At 38.3% G+C, this 20,289-nt stretch overlaps 1 protein-coding gene across 1 annotated transcript; it reads left to right on the top strand.

Annotated features, from left to right (window-relative positions):
- Positions 1-3,658: 3,658 nt before the first annotated feature.
- LOC110937812 (2-oxoglutarate-dependent dioxygenase AOP2) lies at positions 3,659-5,758 on the top strand. The gene is made up of 3 exons (XM_022180271.2): positions 3,659-4,075; positions 4,524-4,845; positions 5,333-5,758. Exons 1-3 carry the CDS (start codon positions 3,708-3,710, stop codon positions 5,576-5,578), a joined length of 936 nt encoding a protein of 311 aa, XP_022035963.1. The 5' UTR covers positions 3,659-3,707; the 3' UTR covers positions 5,579-5,758.
- The last annotated feature ends 14,531 nt before the right edge of the window (positions 5,759-20,289 follow it).

Below are 20,289 nucleotides of genomic sequence, written 5' to 3'. Positions count from 1 at the left end.
CGTTTTCTCGAGTGGAGCCATGGCTATTTCCCTGATAAACTTGGATTTCTCAGCTACGCCTTGTGGGCAGTAACTCAAAGTGAAATGATACTCTGCTGCTGGATTCCGCGGGCGCGCGGGGTTTGTATGCTTCATGGGTTGGTGGGAGTCTGCTAAACACACTCGTATTGTCTCCCTCTTGGTAAGATGGGTCATATTCATCTGACATACCTTCAAATTTTTTTTCCATCCTGCGTATTGCGTGTACTGTTTGTATGCTGGTAGTTATCTCTTGGATGATGTTGTTGGTGGACTCTTGGTGGAGTGACGAAGCCCTTTGGGATGGGTGTTGTGATGAGTGTTGTATGTGCACTTGATGCACTAGTATTTGTATCGGGCACTGTGTCTGTACGCACATTTACGTGTACGCCATGTTAAGTACTGCCTGGGACTTAGCATACCATGAAGTTGGTGTTTCTCCTTCCAGGAGTGAAGGGAAAACCGTGTTGATCGTTCTTGCGTTTGGTGCGCTAAGATTCGTTTGTTGGGTTACCCGAGTAGCACCGCTAAAAACATTAGTGACTCCGACATCTGTGAACTCTCCACCGACGTGCTCATCCCTTTGGTGTCTTTAGACGTGTGCGTTGTCTGCTGTCGAGCCAAACGGAGAGCTTTATACGCCGATTTGAAAAGAAGAGTTTGCTTCAGCCATTGAAGAGTGTTTTTGAAAAGAAAAGAGATGAAAATGGTTGTAAAAATGTGTTGGGCGCCAATGATGAAACACTGGTTAATACTAGATTATCTCAGCTGGTCGTCTCATGAAGGGTGGTTCAATCTCTATCTTTCACTCGCCGTAAAGTTGATCTCACAGAAATGTCCTGCAAAACAACAACACCGGTGACTCGCCACAAGGAGGAGAAAATGGGGGTTCTCCTTGTGACCACCCTCCGGCGTGAGAATAAGTATTTGTTTTGAGGATAACTGTGTGTTAAGAGTAAGAGAGTGAGAAATCGAATCTTTAAACCTGGAGGTGGAGTCTTCTATTATAGCCGGATAGTGGTCAAGGAGAAAGCATGCCAGCTAGCCAGTGTTTGCCAACTGTCCGACCAGGAGGAATATCCTTTTTGTCCCCTCTGACATCGTCTGTCTCAGAGGTGACGTGGCGTGCGGTTATTCGGTCCAGCTGGGCACTCGCTTGTACTGACTGTCGACATGTCCTCCAAGGATCTTGCAATCGCTGGTGGCGTCTAGCTATTGGTGCCACATGTTGTCTTTTTTGTCTGCAGAAGCATCTTTCTTGTCACCAGGTAATTTCTTCCAGAAGGTCCTAGAACCTTCTAGATGCGCTCGTGTGATGTAAACCCAGCTTGGAGTGTAGTATGGTCCCCATGACATGTGTGCACTTGTGATTTGGGACCATACCTCATCACTTCCCTTTTAAGTGACCCCAATTCCATTATGCTGATCATGACATCATAAATTCTGGTATATTGACCTTTATTTCAACATGAGAAATAAAACTTATATATACTCGGTGTTGAAAACTCAAGTGTTTTTGTTGATGGCTACGTCAAAAACCAGAGCGGAGGATCTGATTCTTTAAATTGATTGTTGCTAAGTCACTAAATAAAAAGTATGACAAATGTTCAAATCTTGGGTAATCTAACACGAGTAATAAGTTCAAATCAAGAGGTTGATTTGTTGTTTGAATTTCAGATAGTTCACATGCATATAAGTTAGAGCATTCATCCCAGTTAGATTAGGAATTGGTCTTGTTAGTTTGTTTGTAAAAGAATACAAATCTTTACTCACAACTCGTCAAGACTTATGAGTTGGTTCAGTGTTGGTGGAACCTCATCTTCCAATGCACACAAATTTTTACTATCAAATCGACTGTTGCAATTCAATCAAGAATACCATCATCATATTATATATTGGACCGTTGACTTTTTTTGCAGTTTTATGCAGATTTCACCCCTAGTGTCTAGTTTATCCCATAATTCAAAACACATCTTTATATAAACTTCACTCTTTCAACTTGACGATATATCTATCATTGATATGTTTTCTATTCTAAGGTTATTACAACACTTTTGTTTTAATTCTTAAGTTAAGGATTTTTTGGATTTTGGAATTTCCCAATCTTTATGCAAAATAAATAATTTACATGCTTATAAATAGAATAAATGTCTTATATTCTTATAAATATATTTGGGCTTATACTTCACATACTTAGAAAACTTCATGATAAAAGAGTATTCTTATATTAAAATAAATGAATGATAGAAATATACATATATGATATATGATACTTAAAAGTATTTTATATAGTTACAGATGCAATAAAACTTTATTATATTTTATACAATTTCGTGAATCACAAAGATTTAACCTTTTTATTATATATAATCAAAATTCTGAAAAGTCACTTATGAATCCATCAAAATTCATGATAGAAGTTTATAAAAATTTAATATATCTATCCTAAACTTAAAAGTCAAAAGCACTCCCCAATTCGTAGCTTCAAAATTTCTACATGGTCGTTAAGTTAGTTACAATGGAAGCGTCAGCAAACACGTGGCATACAAAATATATAATGATTAATGAAGTCAACAATAACCTTTGAGAAAAACTAAAATAATAAATTGAAGCCAAAAGACACTATGAAATAACAATAAATAATAACAAATCGAAGTAGATAGTTAAATAACCTAAAACAATATTAATAGAATGAGAAGGAAAACATGATAAAAAAACGGATATATTAAAAAAAATGTCAAAATGAGATAGTATTTCACTTTTGGTGTCAAAATAAGAACCCTTTCAGAAATGGTGTCAAAATGAGACATTATTTCACTTTTGGCGTTCGCACCATTGATTTGTTGTCAAGTTAATAAACAACTTATATAGAAGATGTACCAGACAAAGAAGATATCAAAACCTCCCAACTTATATAGAGTTCAGCACCACCGATTTGGAGTTTTAGAGTCCGGCCCCCACCGAGTTTCTGTTCAAGCTCCGCCGCTGCTACAAACCTAAAGCGAATAATCTGAAACTCAAATGGTAGGATAGACGCTGAGTCGAGTTGAATGATAGCATTCCTGATAGACAAACAAAAATCATAAAACTGAATTCATGCATCAATCCTAATGCATTAACACTACAAGAAACATGAGCATTAGCGACGACCTTTTTAGCGGTGACACCAAGAATGTCGTCGCTAATGGTCACAATCTGAAGCGCTCACATAATACCATAATCAAAGAAATAGAGTTTTATTACAATTATGTAGTTACAAAGTAATTAAGTCAAGAACTAATGCATTAATCAAAGATGAGAAAAGATTCACTTTTGTGTAGGTTCTTTGGACAAGTTCCACTTATGCTCGAAGTCCAAATGTATATTTTTTTTGCCTCTAGGAGTGGTGGTTGAAATGTAGCTATAGTCATTAGGTCAGCAAAATGTGACACGACAAGAAACATTGTATCCAATAATCAACTACCTTTGAAAAACTTAATTATATATAATATATTGAATAGAAATAAAAAAACAACATGATCCAAGTCAGAATAATACAACCTCCCCCATTAACCACGTCTTTTTATATATATATACCCCTCTCTTCTTGTATCACAATACAACGAACGACTTCACCAAAAAAAAAAAAAAAAAAAAAAAAAAAACATTACCTAAAACAAGTCTTCTCATTAGATTCCCTCTCTCAAATTATGGGTTTCCTTGTACAACCTAAGATTCCTGTGATTAACATGGTAGATATGAAGCAAAACACAGGTTTTCGGGCTTCGGCAAGCGATGAAGTGAGGCATGCACTTGAAGAGTATGGTTGCTTTTTGGTTGTTTGTGATGGGATGACTGAAGAAGTCAATAAGGAAATATTTGATTCCTTAAAAAATCTGTTTGATCTTCCTACGGAAACAAAAGTAAAAAACACTTCAGATAAGGCTTATCATGGCTACGTAGGGCAAATCCCTTTTCTTCCACTCTTAGAAAGCCTTGGAATTGAGAATGCTACAAGTGTTCATGGAGTTAATAGCTTCACAAACATTATGTGGCCCTCTGGGAATGACAGTTTTTGGTAATATTATATTTATTTATTGTGTATATATTTGTATATAATTACATAAAATGCATGTGTTGGAACTTGGAAGCAACATTTGCATGCATATATATTATACAAATTTTCTCAATGAGATGGATACACACAAATAAATACTCCATCCCTCCCACTAAAAGTGTCATATTTTAAATTTTCAAAGTCTTTATTTATAAACTTTGACTTTAATTTTATATTTTTGTGTTATATAAAACTTGATGAAAATTAACCCGATAAAAACACTCGTAAAACACACTCAAATCATATAACTTTTATCAAGTATTGTCTAACACAAACAAAATTATTTAAGGTCAAAGTTTATAAATAAAGACTTTGAAAATTCAAAACAGGACACTTTTAATGGGACGCAGGGAGTAACAAAATAAAAATTTAGTGGAATACTAATCCTTTGTTTTGGTTCTCTTAACAGTAAAATTATTCAGTCCTATGCAAAACTAGTTTCTGAAATCGAAGAAACAGTGAGGAAGATGGTGTTTGAAAGCTATGGAGTGCAGAAGTATATTGAATCCTATAATGAATCTGTGACATATCTTCTTAGAGTAATGAAATACCGACCGCCAATCGGTAAGGAGTCTAAAATGGGTTCCATACCTCACACAGACAAGTCATTCATAACCATACTTAACCAAAATCAAGTGAAAGGATTAGAGGTTAAAAACAAGGACAACAAATGGATTCCTGTGGAATACCCTCCTTTCTCTTTTTTGGTCATGGCAGGTGATGCATTCAAGGTAAGAATACTATCCACCCCCTCCGGGATCAAAGAGCTTACTGATGTAATGTGTCAAGCCGCTTGTGAGCTACTCGAGTTCGGCTCAAGTCCAAATCGAGCCGAGCTTAAACAAACCCATGCCTAAAACTAAACTTGTTTGATAGATGAGCCCTGGCACGAGCTTCTTTATCGAGCTCGAGTAGCCTCGCGAAATTAAACGAGCATGTTATTATTTCATATATAATTATAACAAAAATAATTAAATAATATATATATTATTGTATACATAAAAGTTATAATTATACATGTATACAAAAAATAGATAATAATAACTAAACGTATATAAATCAATTTATAAATAATAAACGAGCTAAGACCAAGTCAAGTGCGAGCTTGAAAAACTATTCACGAGCCAGCACGAGCTTTACAAATCTCGAGCCCACTCTTTTACAACCCTAGAGTTTACTAGATAAAAACGTACTCATATCAAGTTTTATGTATAACAGGCATGGAGTAACGATCGAGTTCACTCTCCTTATCATCGAGTAGTGATGGAAGGGCATGAGTATAGATACTCAATAGGGTTATTCACATACCACAAAGGGATGATAACAGTACCCGAAGAGCTAGTTGATGATGAACACTTGAGAAAATATAAATCATTTGATCATTATGGATATCTTGACTTCTATGACAAAGACTCACACTTCGAGCAAGAATACTGCCACATTAAATCATTTTGTGGGGTGTGACATATCGGTTTTCCTGTTGCAAGTGTTTGTTAGCTTTGTAATCTAGTAATAAATCTTGTGGATCTGAATGTTTGTCTGTTTTGTACAAAATGTTATAAAAATCAAGATAAATGGTAGTGACATGAGACCGGGCCCGTTTGGCGAATTCGAAAATGATACTAATTGACGTGTTTATTTGAATTATTCAACTCAGAAATTGAATTCTACTGTTAGTGACGATCACATTAACATGGAGTCAGACCTTAAAATATTAAATATCTAAGTTGAATTGCATTTATTATTTCTTTACAATGGTTATTAAAAATATTAATAATTTCCTTAAAATATCTAAGTTGAATTGCATTTATTATTTCTTTACAAAAGTTATTAAAAGTATTAATTTACTTAAAATATCTAATTAGTTGAATTGACATGGGTGCAAGGCGCGGGTTTGACGTGTTTTTTATGTTGTTTTGTATCGTCTCCTGGCTGTATGTACGACTTGGTGGTGGTTGTATTTTTCGTGCTAGACGTTGGCTAGGTTGTTAATAAATCGTCTTTTGTTGGCCGTTAAAAAAAATTCGGACGTTACAGAAATAACTTTTCAGTTTAAAACAAGAGCTTCAATTCAATAATAGCTAACATGTAACTTCACGTTAATTAGCACTGTATGGTGATTGAAATTGTTCCAATATATGACCCACAAGTTGGAAACGAATCATTGGGGAGAAGATTGATATATAGGTTGTTCTAGATTCTATCGTACAATATGAAAACTTCAATATAATTAATCAGGGCCCTCTAGGTGAATTCGGAGGCCCTGGTTGAGTAATAGGGGTGTGGCCGCTCGTAAGCTATTCGAGATCAGCTTGCTAAAAAATCGAATCAAGCCGAACTTAAATAAGCTCGAACCTTTATTGAAGCTCATTTAACAAATGAGTCCGAGCTTCATATATCAAGCCCGAGCCAACTCGCGAGCCTAAACACGCTTTTTATTTATACAATAAATATATTATCATATACAAAATTATGATAAAAATATTTATAAAGATATATGTAAATAAATTTAAAAATATATAACTAAATAATTAATAATAAGGTGACCCGGGGCGGTGCGTTATGGCCTTGCCATAACGCGTTATACAACCACGGCACACCGCCGCCGCCTACTCGATAACGCGTGTTCATTTTGACGCGTGCTGGCCATAACGCGTTGAACTTTTTGAGTTTTATAGGGTATGACTTGTACATTGTGCATTAATACTTGTATATTGGAATCCCCATCACTAGTGATTCCACCCCTCCTACATTTCTATCACTAGTGATGGAAATTGGATTGATGACATGGCATTAGTTGATTGGATAGTGGGAGTGATGGAATCCATCACTAGTGATTCCACCCCTAGTCCCCTAATAATAAACGAGCTGAGTATAAAGTTGAAAATATACTCCAAATCAAACTTGTAATTAACCAAACACAACACATTATTAATTACCATGATAATTTTTTTTCTCATTTTTATACCTCCACCATCATTTTAGCAGCAAACTTATATTCATGTCTTTTAGTACACCCAATCCAAGAACGCCCTTATTAGTGGCGAAGCTTGAAAATTTTCATCGGGGGGTCGGAAGTCACTGAACCTAAAAATTATATATAAATAAATCTTTTTTTATAAAACCGGGGGGTCGAAAACGTATATACCTAAAAAATTCTACACGAAACGTACATACATAACATTACTGAGCGAAAAGTTCGGGGGATCGGGCGCCCCTCCCGGCCCCTTGAAAGCTACGCCCTTGGCCCTTATCAATTGGACCCGTTACCCGTTCCCAACACACCCAACTAGTTTTTGCCTTTTCATCATCCCCCAACCTAAAAAAAGCCTTCTTAATGCTTCTAATTCATTCAAAATTCCTTTAGGAGCTTTGAAGAGTGAGAAAAAGAATAAAGGGAGACTATCTAAGACAGATTTTAACAAAATTACCCTGCCCCCAATGGATAATGCCCTAGTTTTCCATTTCGATAATCTAGCTTTAAAACACTCTATCACCTCTTTCCAATGTCGCATTTGATTCATATTTTCCCCTACCAGCAAACCCAAGTACTTGCAGGGGAATTTCCCAATTTTACAATTTATGATGTTCGATATGTCTTTATAATAGCCCTAATGTAAACCGATACCTTTATAACTTTTCCGATGCCATAATATATCTTAAAATGTCTCAATATGTTTTTATATGCACCCTTATGTGAAAACCAAGCCCGAAATGTGATATAGCATTATAAATAAAATTAAAACAAGTTTATTTCAAGTTGAGGCGGGCCGCGTGGACCCACCCCAACCATTCACGCGGGCAGTATGAAGGTGTAAACCGGATTCCTTTGATTTCTTTAGTTTAGGAGGGCCGCGTAAGAGTTCCCGTTAGTTGACGCGGGCCGCGAGTGTCCCAAATGGTGGCGCAGCCCGGTGATGACACGTGTCATCATCGTGGCAGGGCTACAAGCTGACCCAGGTAAGCTACTCAGTTGACCAAGGTTGACGCGGGTCGCGTAACCTTGGCCTGTTCTTTACGCGGGCCGCGTAGAGACCAGATTTCAGCACTATATAAGAAGGCAACGGGCCTTCAGTTCCGATCGTTCATTTCTTTCTTTCAATCTAAATTTCTGAAGTAGAGTTATTATACCCGGATATTATACCCCCCCCTAAGTAACGAGGTTCTGCTACGATGTAAGTATTATAACCCCTGGAGACGTATTAGATACGCTGCCCGATTGATCTAGGGTTCCGTAACGGCTGTCGTGGTTCTGCCCGACGTAGTCGTTGGAATGCCGTCTCGGGGAGGGTATTACTAATGTTAAAATGGGTTATTATACTAACACACGTGCATTTGTGTAAATTATAGATATTCACCAAGAAACCCTAAAGGATAGCCTAAAACAGCAATGTGAGTAATCCTTCTTTTTGTGTAAACCTTTTTGTGAGTTGATCCACTTTTGAAAACCTTATATTTATTGTTTTTACAAAACCTTAAGTACCTTTCCATGCGAATAACAGTTATTGAGTATTTGTAAGAATACAATTATCGTGGGTATGTTGGGGTTTTGTATACAAAATTTGTTACCACCTGGTCAAGGAGTAACATTTCCACAAGTCAGGTCTGACAGTACCGACGGGTGATAATTGATATAACTTGGAAACAAATATAATTGCGGGATCGCCCAATGAGTGCAGAAAATGTACAAGAACTTAGGACTTTTGGTGAGGAAATTTTAGAAAGCAGTGAGCGAATGAGACAGGTGGGAGATCGTCTCGTATGGAAATACGATGAACGCAATATGGATTTTTGGATGAATCCATATCAGTAAATGCGATGGCAGTAATAATAATAATATAATATAATAATATTAATATATGTGTGTATGTGTTAGAAAAAAAAATTTACGGATGCATACTATTAGTATTGTAGCTTTACATTTTAGTCGGTATTGTAATTTTAATTTCAGTACTGGTGTGTAATGATGCATACTATATGAATAGAGTAAAAGTCGCAATGCTCGACGCTTTTGACTAAAAGTGCGTGTCATGTGATTGGCTATATTCAAATATTATTTGTGATATTAATATTTGGTAAATGTTTAAAATTCAGATGGCCGACGAGGGAAATCAAGATAATCTGAATAACGATAACCAGGGTAACAATAACGTGGTTAATGAGAATCCAAACAATGGAAATCAAATGGATAATAGTGCCGTTCAACACATAGTGGCACAAGGAATTATAGATGCAATGCCATTTATTATTCAAACAATTCAAGAAGCGAATAATAAAAGTAAGCATAGTAGTAAGCGACCAAGTGAACCGGAACACAGTGTGAACAATGGACTCGTACTTCAAGCGCCCATTCCCAAAAGAAGAAGAACCATGGCATATGGTTGTTCTTATAAAGAATTCTGGTCCTGTAAACCAATAGAATTCTCGGGTAATGAAGGACCCATTGCAGCTCTACGCTGGATAGAGAAAACTGAGGCTGTTCTGAAAATAAGCAAGTGTGCCGAAGAAGATAGGATAATGTTTGCCTCTAATTTATTTAAGAATGCAGCTCTAGAATGGTGGAACACTATCCTCCAGTCAAGAGGAAGTGATAGAATCTATAACATGGAATGGGAAGAGTTCAAAAATATGGTAGAAAGGAAGTTCTGCCCTCCCAATGAAAAGGAGCAGATAGCAAATAAGTTTCTGAATCTTAGAATGACCGGGGTAGACAGTAAGGGTTACACTACCACATTCTTTGAATATGCTAGGATAGTACCAACCCTTGCATCACCTGAACCGGTATTAATCTCCTGTTACATCTGGGGATTAATTGGAGAAATTAGACATGTAGTCAAGGCAGCTAGACCCCAAACCATAGAAGAAGCTGTAGAACTAGCTAATACCTTGACAGATGAATTGATCCGTACTAGAGAAGAAGACCAGAGGAGAAACCTGACCCAAAGGCTTACTCAAGAATTCCGTTCTGGGAATTCCAACCGTAAGAATGTAGGTTCTACCTCTGCACCATACTGCAGGATCTGCAAGAAGAAGCATTCTGGAAAATACTCCACTCACTGCAATTACTGTAAGGCACCAGGACACAAGGAAGAAAGTTGCAGGAGAAAAACCAGTAATGGAATGTGCTTTAACTATGGAGAAAAAGGTCATATCAAGCCAAACTGTCCGAAGTTAGCCCCAGCTACAAACAATAAGAACACTAAAAATGCTAGAGCATTTGTTCTGACTGCAGATGAAGCCAAGATGATCCCGGACGTCATAGCTGGTACGTTTTTAGTTAATGATATCTTTGCCAAAGTATTATTTGACTCTGGTGCAAACCAAAGTTTTATTAATACTTCGTTTTGCAAACTCTTAAATCAATCATTAACTAAACTACCACAAGAATGTCTAGTAGAGACAGCAAATGGAGAAACTGTTAGGATTTCTGAAATCTTGTAGGGAGCAAGAATAGAAATTTTTAATCAAAAATTTATTGCAAACCTTTATCTAATGAATCTGGCAGGATTTGATGTTGTATTAGGAATGGATTGGTTAATAGCCAATAAAGCCAGTATTTTATGTGATCAAAAGTCAATACAACTAAAATCACCAAGGGGTGAAAAGATCACAATTAAAGGAGATAAACCATCCAGATCCACTAAATTCATCTCTCTGATGAAAACTGCAAGCTATATAAGAAAAGGATCTATAGTGTATTTGATTTCTATAATCACTAACACTAAAGGAAAAGAATTAAAAGACATTCCAGTAGTGTCCCAATTTTCAGATGTCTTTCCAGAGGAATTGCCAGGACTGCCGCCAGACAAGGAAGTCGAATTCAGAATCCATCTGCTACCAGGGATAGCACCGATTGCCAAAGCACCTTATCGTTTGGCACCCGCCGAAATGCAGGAACTGAAGAAACAATTAGACGAATTGTTGGAGAAAGGATTCATACAACCAAGCTCATCGCCATGGGGAGCACCGATATTATTTGTTAAAAAGAAGGACGGATCAATGCGTATGTGCATTGACTACCGTGAATTGAATAAGGTCACGATTAAAAATCGGTATCCATTACCGAGGATCGATGATCTGTTTGATCAACTTCAAGGAGCTCGATTTTTCTCTATAATTGATTTAAGATCAGGATATCATCAATTAAAAGTACAGGAAGAGGATATTCCTAAAACCGCATTCAGAACAAGGTATGGTCATTATGAATTTACTGTCATGCCATTTGGTTTAACCAATGCCCCAATCGCATTTATGGACATGATGAACCGAATATGTAAGCCATATTTAGATAAATTTAGTTGTCTTCATAGATGATATTCTAATTTACTCGAAAAGTAAAGAAGAACATGCAAAGCACTTGCACTTACTTTTAAGTTTATTAAGAAAGGAAAAGCTTTATGCTAAATTTTCAAAATGCGAGTTTTGGTTAGAACAGGTTCAATTTCTTGGACATTTAGTTAATCATGAAGGAATTCATGTGGATCCAATAAAGATCGAGGCAATTACCAAATGGAAAACCCTTGAGTCACCAACCGAAGTTAGAAGTTTCTTAGGATTGGCCGGTTATTATAAAAGATTTATTCGAGGTTTTTCTAGAATAGCCATTCCTTTAACTAAGTTAACCTGTAAATCTATTAAGTTTGAATGGGGACCAAAACAAGAAGAAGCTTTTAGAATCCTTAAGCAAAGATTAACCCATGCACCCATACTAGCATTACCAGAAGGAACTGAAGACTTTGTAGTCTATTGTGATGCTTCCAAGATAGGTTATGGATGTGTGTTAATGCAACGTCAAAAGGTTATAGCTTACGCCTCTAGACAGCTTAAGAGTCATGAAGAAAATTATTCAACTCATGATTTAGAATTTGGAGCCATAATTTTTGCCCTTAAGATTTAGAGACATTATCTTTATGGTAGTAAGTTTACCATATTCACAGATCATAAGAGCTTAAGGTATGTTTTTGGGCAAAAAGAATTGAATATAAGACAAAGACGCTGGATGGAATTGCTTAGCGATTATGATTGTGATATCTAGTATCATGCAGGAAAAGCCAATGTGGTGGCTGATGCTTTAAGTCGAAAGTATCACGAAAAGCCAAAAAGGGTATGTTCTCTTAAATTAAATCTACAAGTAGATTTAAACGATCAGATTAGGAAAGTTCAAGAATCAGTAATCAAGGAAGATACTGAGAAATTAAAAGGAATGATTAAGGAATTAGAACAAGGAACAGATGGAATTTGGAGATTCTATAAAAAGAGAATTTGGATACCTAAATTCGGAAATTTACGTCACCGTATATTAGAAGAAGCTCATAAATCTAAATATACGATGCATCCAGGAAGTGATAAAATGTACCAGGATTTAAGGAAAAATTTCTAGTGGATAGGAATGAAAAAGGATAGCAGCTTATGTTTCTAAATGTTTAACTTGTTCACAAGTAAAAGCTGAACATCAGAAACCCTCAGGTTTATTACAGCAATTAGAAATGCCAGTTTGGAAATGAGAATTGATAACAATGGATTTTGTTACCAAATTACCCAAAACAAGAAAAGGTAATGATACAATCTGGGTGATTGTAGATAGGCTAACCAAGTCAGCTCATTTCTTACCGATGAAGGAAACCTTTAGCATGGAACAATTAGCTAAATTGTATGTAAATGAAATTGTTTCATTACATGGAATACCTTTATCAATTGTTTCTGATAGGGATAGCCGTTTTACCTCTCATTTTTGGTCAAGATTCCAAAAAGCAACGGGAACCAAGTTGAATCTAAGCACCGCTTATCATCCTCAAACGGACGGGCAAAGTGAAAGGACAATTCAGACCATGGAAGACATGCTTAGAGCTTGTGTAATTGATTTCGGAGGTAATTGGGACGAACACTTACCTTTGATAGAATTTTCTTATAATAACAGTTATCACACAAGTATCAATGCTGCACCATTCGAAGCACTTTATGGACAAAAGTGCAGAACCCTAGTCTGTTGGGCAGAAATTGGGGAAGAGCAACTATCTGGACCTGAGATAGTACAGGAAACAACTGACAAAATCATTCAAGTCAAGGAACGACTGAAAGCAGCACGTGATCGACAGAAGAGCTACGCTGATAACAGACGTAAGTCACTAGAATTCCAAGTAGGCGAGAAAGTGTTACTAAAAGTCTCTCCTTGGAAAGGAGTGGTAAGATTTATCAAAAGAGGAAAGCTAAGTCCCAGGTATATTATACCTTTTAAGATTATTAAAAGAATAGGACCTGTAGCCTATCAGCTACAACTGCCAGAGGAAATGGCAGGAATACATGATGTATTTCATGTATCTAATCTCAAAAAGTGTCTAGCTGACGAATCACTCGTAGTACCTCTCAAGGATATAGAAGTTAATGAACAACTCAAATTCGTAGAAAGGCCTCTACAGATTGAAGATAGGAAAATTAAGAATCTCAAACACAAAAGACTAGTTTTGGTTAAAGTGAAGTGGGACTCGAAAATAGGACCTGAGTACATGTAACACCTCGAAATTTTGTGTCCAATAATGTGTTGACACGTGTCATGAGTTTACACGTGGCATTAAATATTAAATAAAGGACTAAAGTTGACAAACCTTGAAAGTATGTAAATTCGAGGGTTATAAATGTCAACAAAGGGTAAATATACTGTATAGTAACCCTAATTGATGCTCGTACCTTCAAACGAATAAATCATGGATCGTACGGAGCGAAACGCGGGAGAAAGTGAGAGATTACAAGCTACAGGGGTTAATTGTGTCAACATGTTTAATTCATACCTCTGAGTGACCCTTTGACGAACCCGAGGCTTTGTAACAGTAAAATACGCTCACTAGAATATACTACGTAAATCTCGCGAAGTTCCGTTTTAAAACGAGAAAGTTATGATCAAATTCGTATGAGAGGGGTTAAAAGCGTCAACAATAAAAGTTAAGGCTTTTCGGATAGTAATTAAACTAACCGGGGACTTAACAATGCGGGTAAAAGTCACGAGGCCCTTAATTGTAATTAACCGAGGGCCAAATCGCAAAGTTACCCCTTCGAACCCGAAAGGTCAGGTTAATGATTACGAAAGATTCGGTTAATCATTACAAAAGATTAGAAAATCTTTGAAAACAGGCCTAATGCGGGCCGCGTTAAAGGTATGGGTAAGTTAACGCGGGCCGCGAGCCACCTGCAGATACGTTTCCTGACATGAAGATTCATGCGGCCCGCGTACAAGTTGCATGAATCTAATGCGGGCCGCGTACAAGTCCCAGATGCAGAATTCTTGGACAGACTTGCTGTTTGAAGTTGTGAACGATCATATGTGCAATAAATGAAGCATGGGCGCCCTCTACTTGCCTCCTAGCACCAAGGGCCACCTGCTGATCATCCATGACTCCATATAGGGTGAGTTGCTATGATCCTAAGCCTCATTTTTCACTATAAAAGCCAATGCTTTGTGCACAATTGAATCACACCTCAAAACCTGCCTTCTGGTCATTCTTGGAGCTCTCAAGCATTCCTCTATCATTCTTAGTCGTGCACCAAGCTTCTGTAAGTTGCCTAACCCTTTGTGGTTTCGTTTTTCCATAGTTTTAGCCTAAAAGTCAATCCGTCGTAACTAACGATTGACTTTGCCATAAATCACGAATGGTCCAGTGATTTGTCGAATCAAAGATAGTTATATGATGGTAATCATGTGGGCATTAAACCCCTAAAAGGGCACCCTCTGATTCCCACTCTAACTAGTCCGAATGTCGAGTCAAACGTGCTTAGAAAAAGTCAACAGAAATGTCATTTTGCGATTTCTTGCGTAATCTGTAATGTAGATGATATGTAACCTGTTTGAACACTCATAAAACATTATAATAAGTATATGAACTAGTCTAAGCTTGTTTGATCCGACCATTTTCTGTTTAGACCCGGTTCGGAGCCGAAAGTCGCAAAAGTTTGACTTTTGCATTGACTTCAGTTCTGACCCGTTAAAGTTTGATTAAGATATGCCTTAGGACTCTCTTAGGACCAGGTTACATGATGGTACAACCCTCTGTGACCGGTTCGTTGTTTGTCCGAGTCTTTTACACATTTCCGTTAAATGCTTAAAAGTTGACCGTAACGCCCTTTTTAAATTAAAACTAGAATTTCGGACACGTGAATGGATCATAACCTTGGTTACTGATTTCTAAGCATGTCCCTAAAATTTCACGTCAATCTGAGGTCCAGAATAGGAGTTATGCTAAATAGCGCAAATTGCGAAACTTTAGTAATTAAATAGCGCAAACCTTTTACTCACTGATGTAAAATAATATTTTGGGATTTTTAAAGATTTTTAATTATTTTTAACCTGCTCATAACCTGCGGTTATGGCAACGGTTCGGTAAATACCGAATATACCCTTTTCGGCCATAACTTGAGTTCTATAAGGTCTTTTGACCCGATTCCAGTTGCTACTGATTTTAAATAATAAATAAAGTATTTTAGACTTTATAAACTGTTCGGGAAACTCAGATTTCCTGTAGAACTCTAAAACCTCTTTTATAATCTTTAAAAAGACCGAAATACCCCTACGGGGCATATTATGAACTTAAACTCGTTACGGGCACTATGCAAGGTATCCTACTGATACCACAACCTCTTTAAAGCATGTTGACTTAGGAAAACAGTGTAGGACTCTTGCGGATTACCCGTTACGCCTTTGCGCGCACGGTTCGGCTTATGTAACTAGTTTACATAAATTAGCCGAAACGGGTCAAACCATATTGTTTTGACCCCAAAATCCAGAGTATGATTATTATACCCATAAAAAAAACAAGTCTTCAAACTTGTTGGGTCAAAATCACACTCCATTCATGGTTTTCGCCTTTCACGCGATTAAACCGTAACTATACTTTGAAACTGACCGGTCTAAGCTACGGCTAAATTAAAGACCCGTTAGGATTCTAATAGGTTAATTTAAACCTTCGTTCCAGAATAGGAGACCAATAAAAGCTATCTGCAATTTATTTCAATTTAAGGAATTATACTTGCAAAGGTAAATACTTTTAACTTATTTTCCGTTATACGGGCTTGGGTTACGGTATTTAAAATACCGCTTGGTCGGGCAATTAACCCCAACTCATTAGTAGTTGTGTATTATCAATGTGACCCGTTTAAAAACCTGTCTTGTTGACTTTACGCCTTTGGGGGCTTAATGACCATGTCCCGGATATCCTTGGCAGCATTTATGAATGGCCACGACCTTGACATCCCGGTGTAGGCGTACACCCGGCATTATGTCCATAACTATAAAAGTGTAGCCGTTGGTTACCCGCCACGGTTTTACACTATGTGGTGTGTCTATTAAACTTTAACCCGACACGACTCGGGCGACCGAACGCATAGTAACATGTAATTCTTTACAAGATTTGATTATAAATTATCCCAAGTTATAAAGAGTTTGTGCCTTGAGCATTTAAACCAATTTTATTAAACATTTTACAAAAGTGTTAGTTGAATGTATTTACCAGTGTAAACTGACGTATTTTCCCCAAAAAGACTAAATGCAGGTACTATGCGTAATTGGCTGGGATTTCTCCTTAGCATCATAGAAGTCTCGCAAGCTTAAGATGCCTGAAGTCTGTTGAACAATACTTTTGTTATTATTATTGATCCCCTGTGGATTTTACTTTCAACAATGGTGATACCTTGATATACACTTAACGTTGAAATATATTTATCTTATTGCTTCCGCTGTGCATTCATATAATTGTGTGGTTTGACTATATTGTTGCCAACTACGTCACGGAAATCCCCCACCGGGCCCACCGGTGAGACACGTGGAAATCGGGGTGTGACAGGTTGGTATCAGAGCCAACACTGAGTGAATTAAACACTAACCTTTGTGTTTAATCTCGGTTACACAATTGCACATACTTGGGTCTAGACAAGAACATAGGACAAATTCGAATTGAAATTCCAAGTTTGTCTTTTTATTGTTTATTGTTATTTAAAGTTTTGAAAGCAGGAAATAGGCCACCTACAATCAGACGAGGAAGAGGAGGAAGAGGCAAGGGACAGATCATTACTCACAATGATCACGAGGCTGGACCTTCGAACATGCGAGCTCCTTCCAGTACAAGGAGTGAAGAACCACAGAGACGAAGAAACCTTTTTGAACCTGCGAGACATTCTACCTCGCATAGCTCAACACCCTCATACCGCCATTCATTTGGACCAGATTCGGAAAATAATCCCAATAACCCTCAACCATCCTTTTTACCTCCACAGCGATCTGCTTCGCACCGTTCTTATGGAGATCCTTCACCTTTCTTCATAGGACAGTTTAACCCGGCGGACTATGTCCAAGAGCCGATAGGGTATAACCCTCTAGGACCAGAGGATCACTTTTCTGAAGACAATGCAGTGGATATGGACGAGGATACAGACCCCGTCGAGCCTGCAAGGGGTACTCCCAACCATCCAATCGAGATCTCTGATGGGTCATCCTTCCATGGAACACCCTATCAAGGTCCCGATAGTTACCAGGCGAGGTTTGACCAATGTAATTGGTACTTTACACCCTCACATCATTACTCGCCTCATGATCAACAGCAACAACAGGATCCTTCTGAGGATTCGTGGTTTGTGGCAGTTACGCCACCACCACCGCCACCGGTTCAACCAGTAATTCCAGATCCGCCAAGGCGTCGAAGATCAGGAGCACGGATGTCTACCCGAGGAGGGGAATTTCATTTCAGCACCCCTCGCCACTCGAGTGCTAGTCACTTTCCGTCAGTACCTGAAGAAGAACCACAATTAGGGGAACCTTCTGGTCACCCAGCAGAGGTGAATTCTGCACCAGTTGCACCACCTCCGCCACCATTCGGATATGACAATCCGATACCAGCGTACGGCGCTTCCACGGCATACAATCCGTTTGAGCAGCCGACTCACACGCACTACAACTATAACTATGATGCCGACCCATATGTGATAGCGGCTAATTATAATGCCCTCCATGGAACCTCTTGGAGAGCAGATTACTCAGCTCATGGGTATCCAATACCTTCCAGACCTCCGGTTCAGCAACCGGCGCCGCAGCCACGTTTTTCTCCACCGGAGCAAGAAGAAATACTCCACCGATTAGACCGTGTGGAACGAGACTTCGAACAAGAACGCAAGAGTAATCGTGGATTTCTCAAAGGCTTAGCAAACCTACTAAAGGGAAGGAAGAAACGAGACCATTAGTCTCCTTATGTAATGTTGTATTTGCAATTTAGTCCCTGCGTAGACATTTATCATATTTCAGTCCCTGCGTGGACTTATCTTTATAGTCCCTGTGCGGACATCTATCATGTGTTGGTCCCTGCGTGGACTTGTTTTTCTATAAACCTCTGCGTAGGTAGTTATTTAATTATAAAGTCCCGTTTAGGGCAGCGTGTAATCGTATTTGAAGTTTATGGAATGTTATGTTACAAATTTCATCTTTGTCATTTAGTATATATGAAATAAATCAAAAATCATTCCTTTTAAATTTAAATCTGCCTAAGTAAAGAATCTTAAGAGTGAAACCTAGCCAGGTGTCTTTTTAGACCCGGCCAAGATGGCAAGACCTGATTAAAAGATTCAGAATTCCAGTTAACCTCTGTAATCATGTTAACATTCATGGCAGATGTGATTCGTTAAAATCGCACGCGTCATTCTGTATAAGAATCCTTCTAAGAATTCCAAAGCCCAAAATAATGATTTAGAAATCATGGGTTAAATCATCAATAAAGATAATCATTTATTTAACATCCATTAGTGATGTAGTGCCTATGGGCCATAATTATTGTCATAATAAGACCAAAGACAGTGGTGGTCTATGACTCCCTGTCAGAAAGGGGTAAAAGGACTACGGTTCAAACCTTCATACCTTGATTCTCTGTAATCTCGGCTAATATATAATAACGTCCTCGTGACTAGGCTTTTGTGCCAATAACAATATTATTTGTAATTAGGATAAGTATGTTCAAATCCTAAATAAAAGTGAGTAACAAATTAACCAGATATGGTCTCTGTTACCATGGTTAATGAATTGCCATAAAAGACAATTCCATAATAAACTCCTAAATAAAATTTTCGTTATCTTCTGTAACAGATTCAAGTTACCATGGCTGATCCTAGTGGAGAAAATAGCCACTCGAAGGAAGACGAATATGATAACGCCCAAGTTCATCTGACGGGCGCAGAGTTGAAAGCTCTTGTCGATAACGCTGTCAAGGCAGCTCTGGATCGACAATATGAGGAATATACTGAATCTCGGAGCCGAACTATATCCAAACCACACTCAAAGCCAAAAACCGACACAAAATCCCACAGCAAACCACTGTCCAAGCCCAAGAAGGACGATGATAATCACTCATCCAATGAAAACAGTGTCCGTAAAGAAAGGGTGTATACTGATGCATCTCGTGCCAGAGGCTGCACCTACAAGTATTTTGTATCTTGTAAACCCCGAGACTTCACGGGGGAGAAAGGAGCGGTCGATTGTATGACGTGGCTTGACGAGATGGACACCGTGGTGGACATCAGCGGCTGTGCAGAAAGGGATGTGGTAAAGTATGTGTCACAATCATTCAAGGGCGAGGCCCTGGCTTGGTGGAGGGCGTTGGTTCAGGCCTCGGGAAAAGCTGTTCTATACAGCATGACATGGGAGGAATTCATTTCTCTCATCAAGGAGAATTACTGCCCTCAACATGAGGTCGAAAAGATAGAGACTGACTTCCTGTCCTTGGTGATGACAAACCTTGACTGTCAAGCTTACCTAACGAGCTTCAACACGATGTCCCGGTTGGTTCCGTATCTGGTAACCCCGGAGCCAAAGAGGATCGCTCGTTTTATCAGTGGGTTAGCCCCAGAAATAAAGGCAAGAGTGAAGGCCTCTCAGCCAGCGACCTTTCGATCTGTAGCCGACATTTCTTTGTCCCTCACTCAGGATGCGGTCCGACAAAGAGCGCTGAGGAACAAGGAGGCTGAAAAGAGAAAGCGTGAGGATGATACTTCATGGAGGTCGGGCAAGAAGCACCGTGGGAACGGTGATAACAAGAGGGGGTCGGAGTCAAGGAAAGATGGGCAACAGTCTGGTGAGAAGCCCAAGTGCAAGACTTGCAAGATACATCACTTTGGAAAGTGTAGGCTCGATTCCAACTCGCAGACTCAGTCAA

The sequence above is a fragment of the Helianthus annuus genome, chromosome 4 (genome assembly GCF_002127325.2).
Source record: "Helianthus annuus cultivar XRQ/B chromosome 4, HanXRQr2.0-SUNRISE, whole genome shotgun sequence".
In the NCBI taxonomy this organism is placed as follows: Eukaryota; Viridiplantae; Streptophyta; class Magnoliopsida; order Asterales; family Asteraceae; genus Helianthus; species Helianthus annuus.
This window is presented reverse-complemented; position numbering and strand designations above follow the sequence as displayed.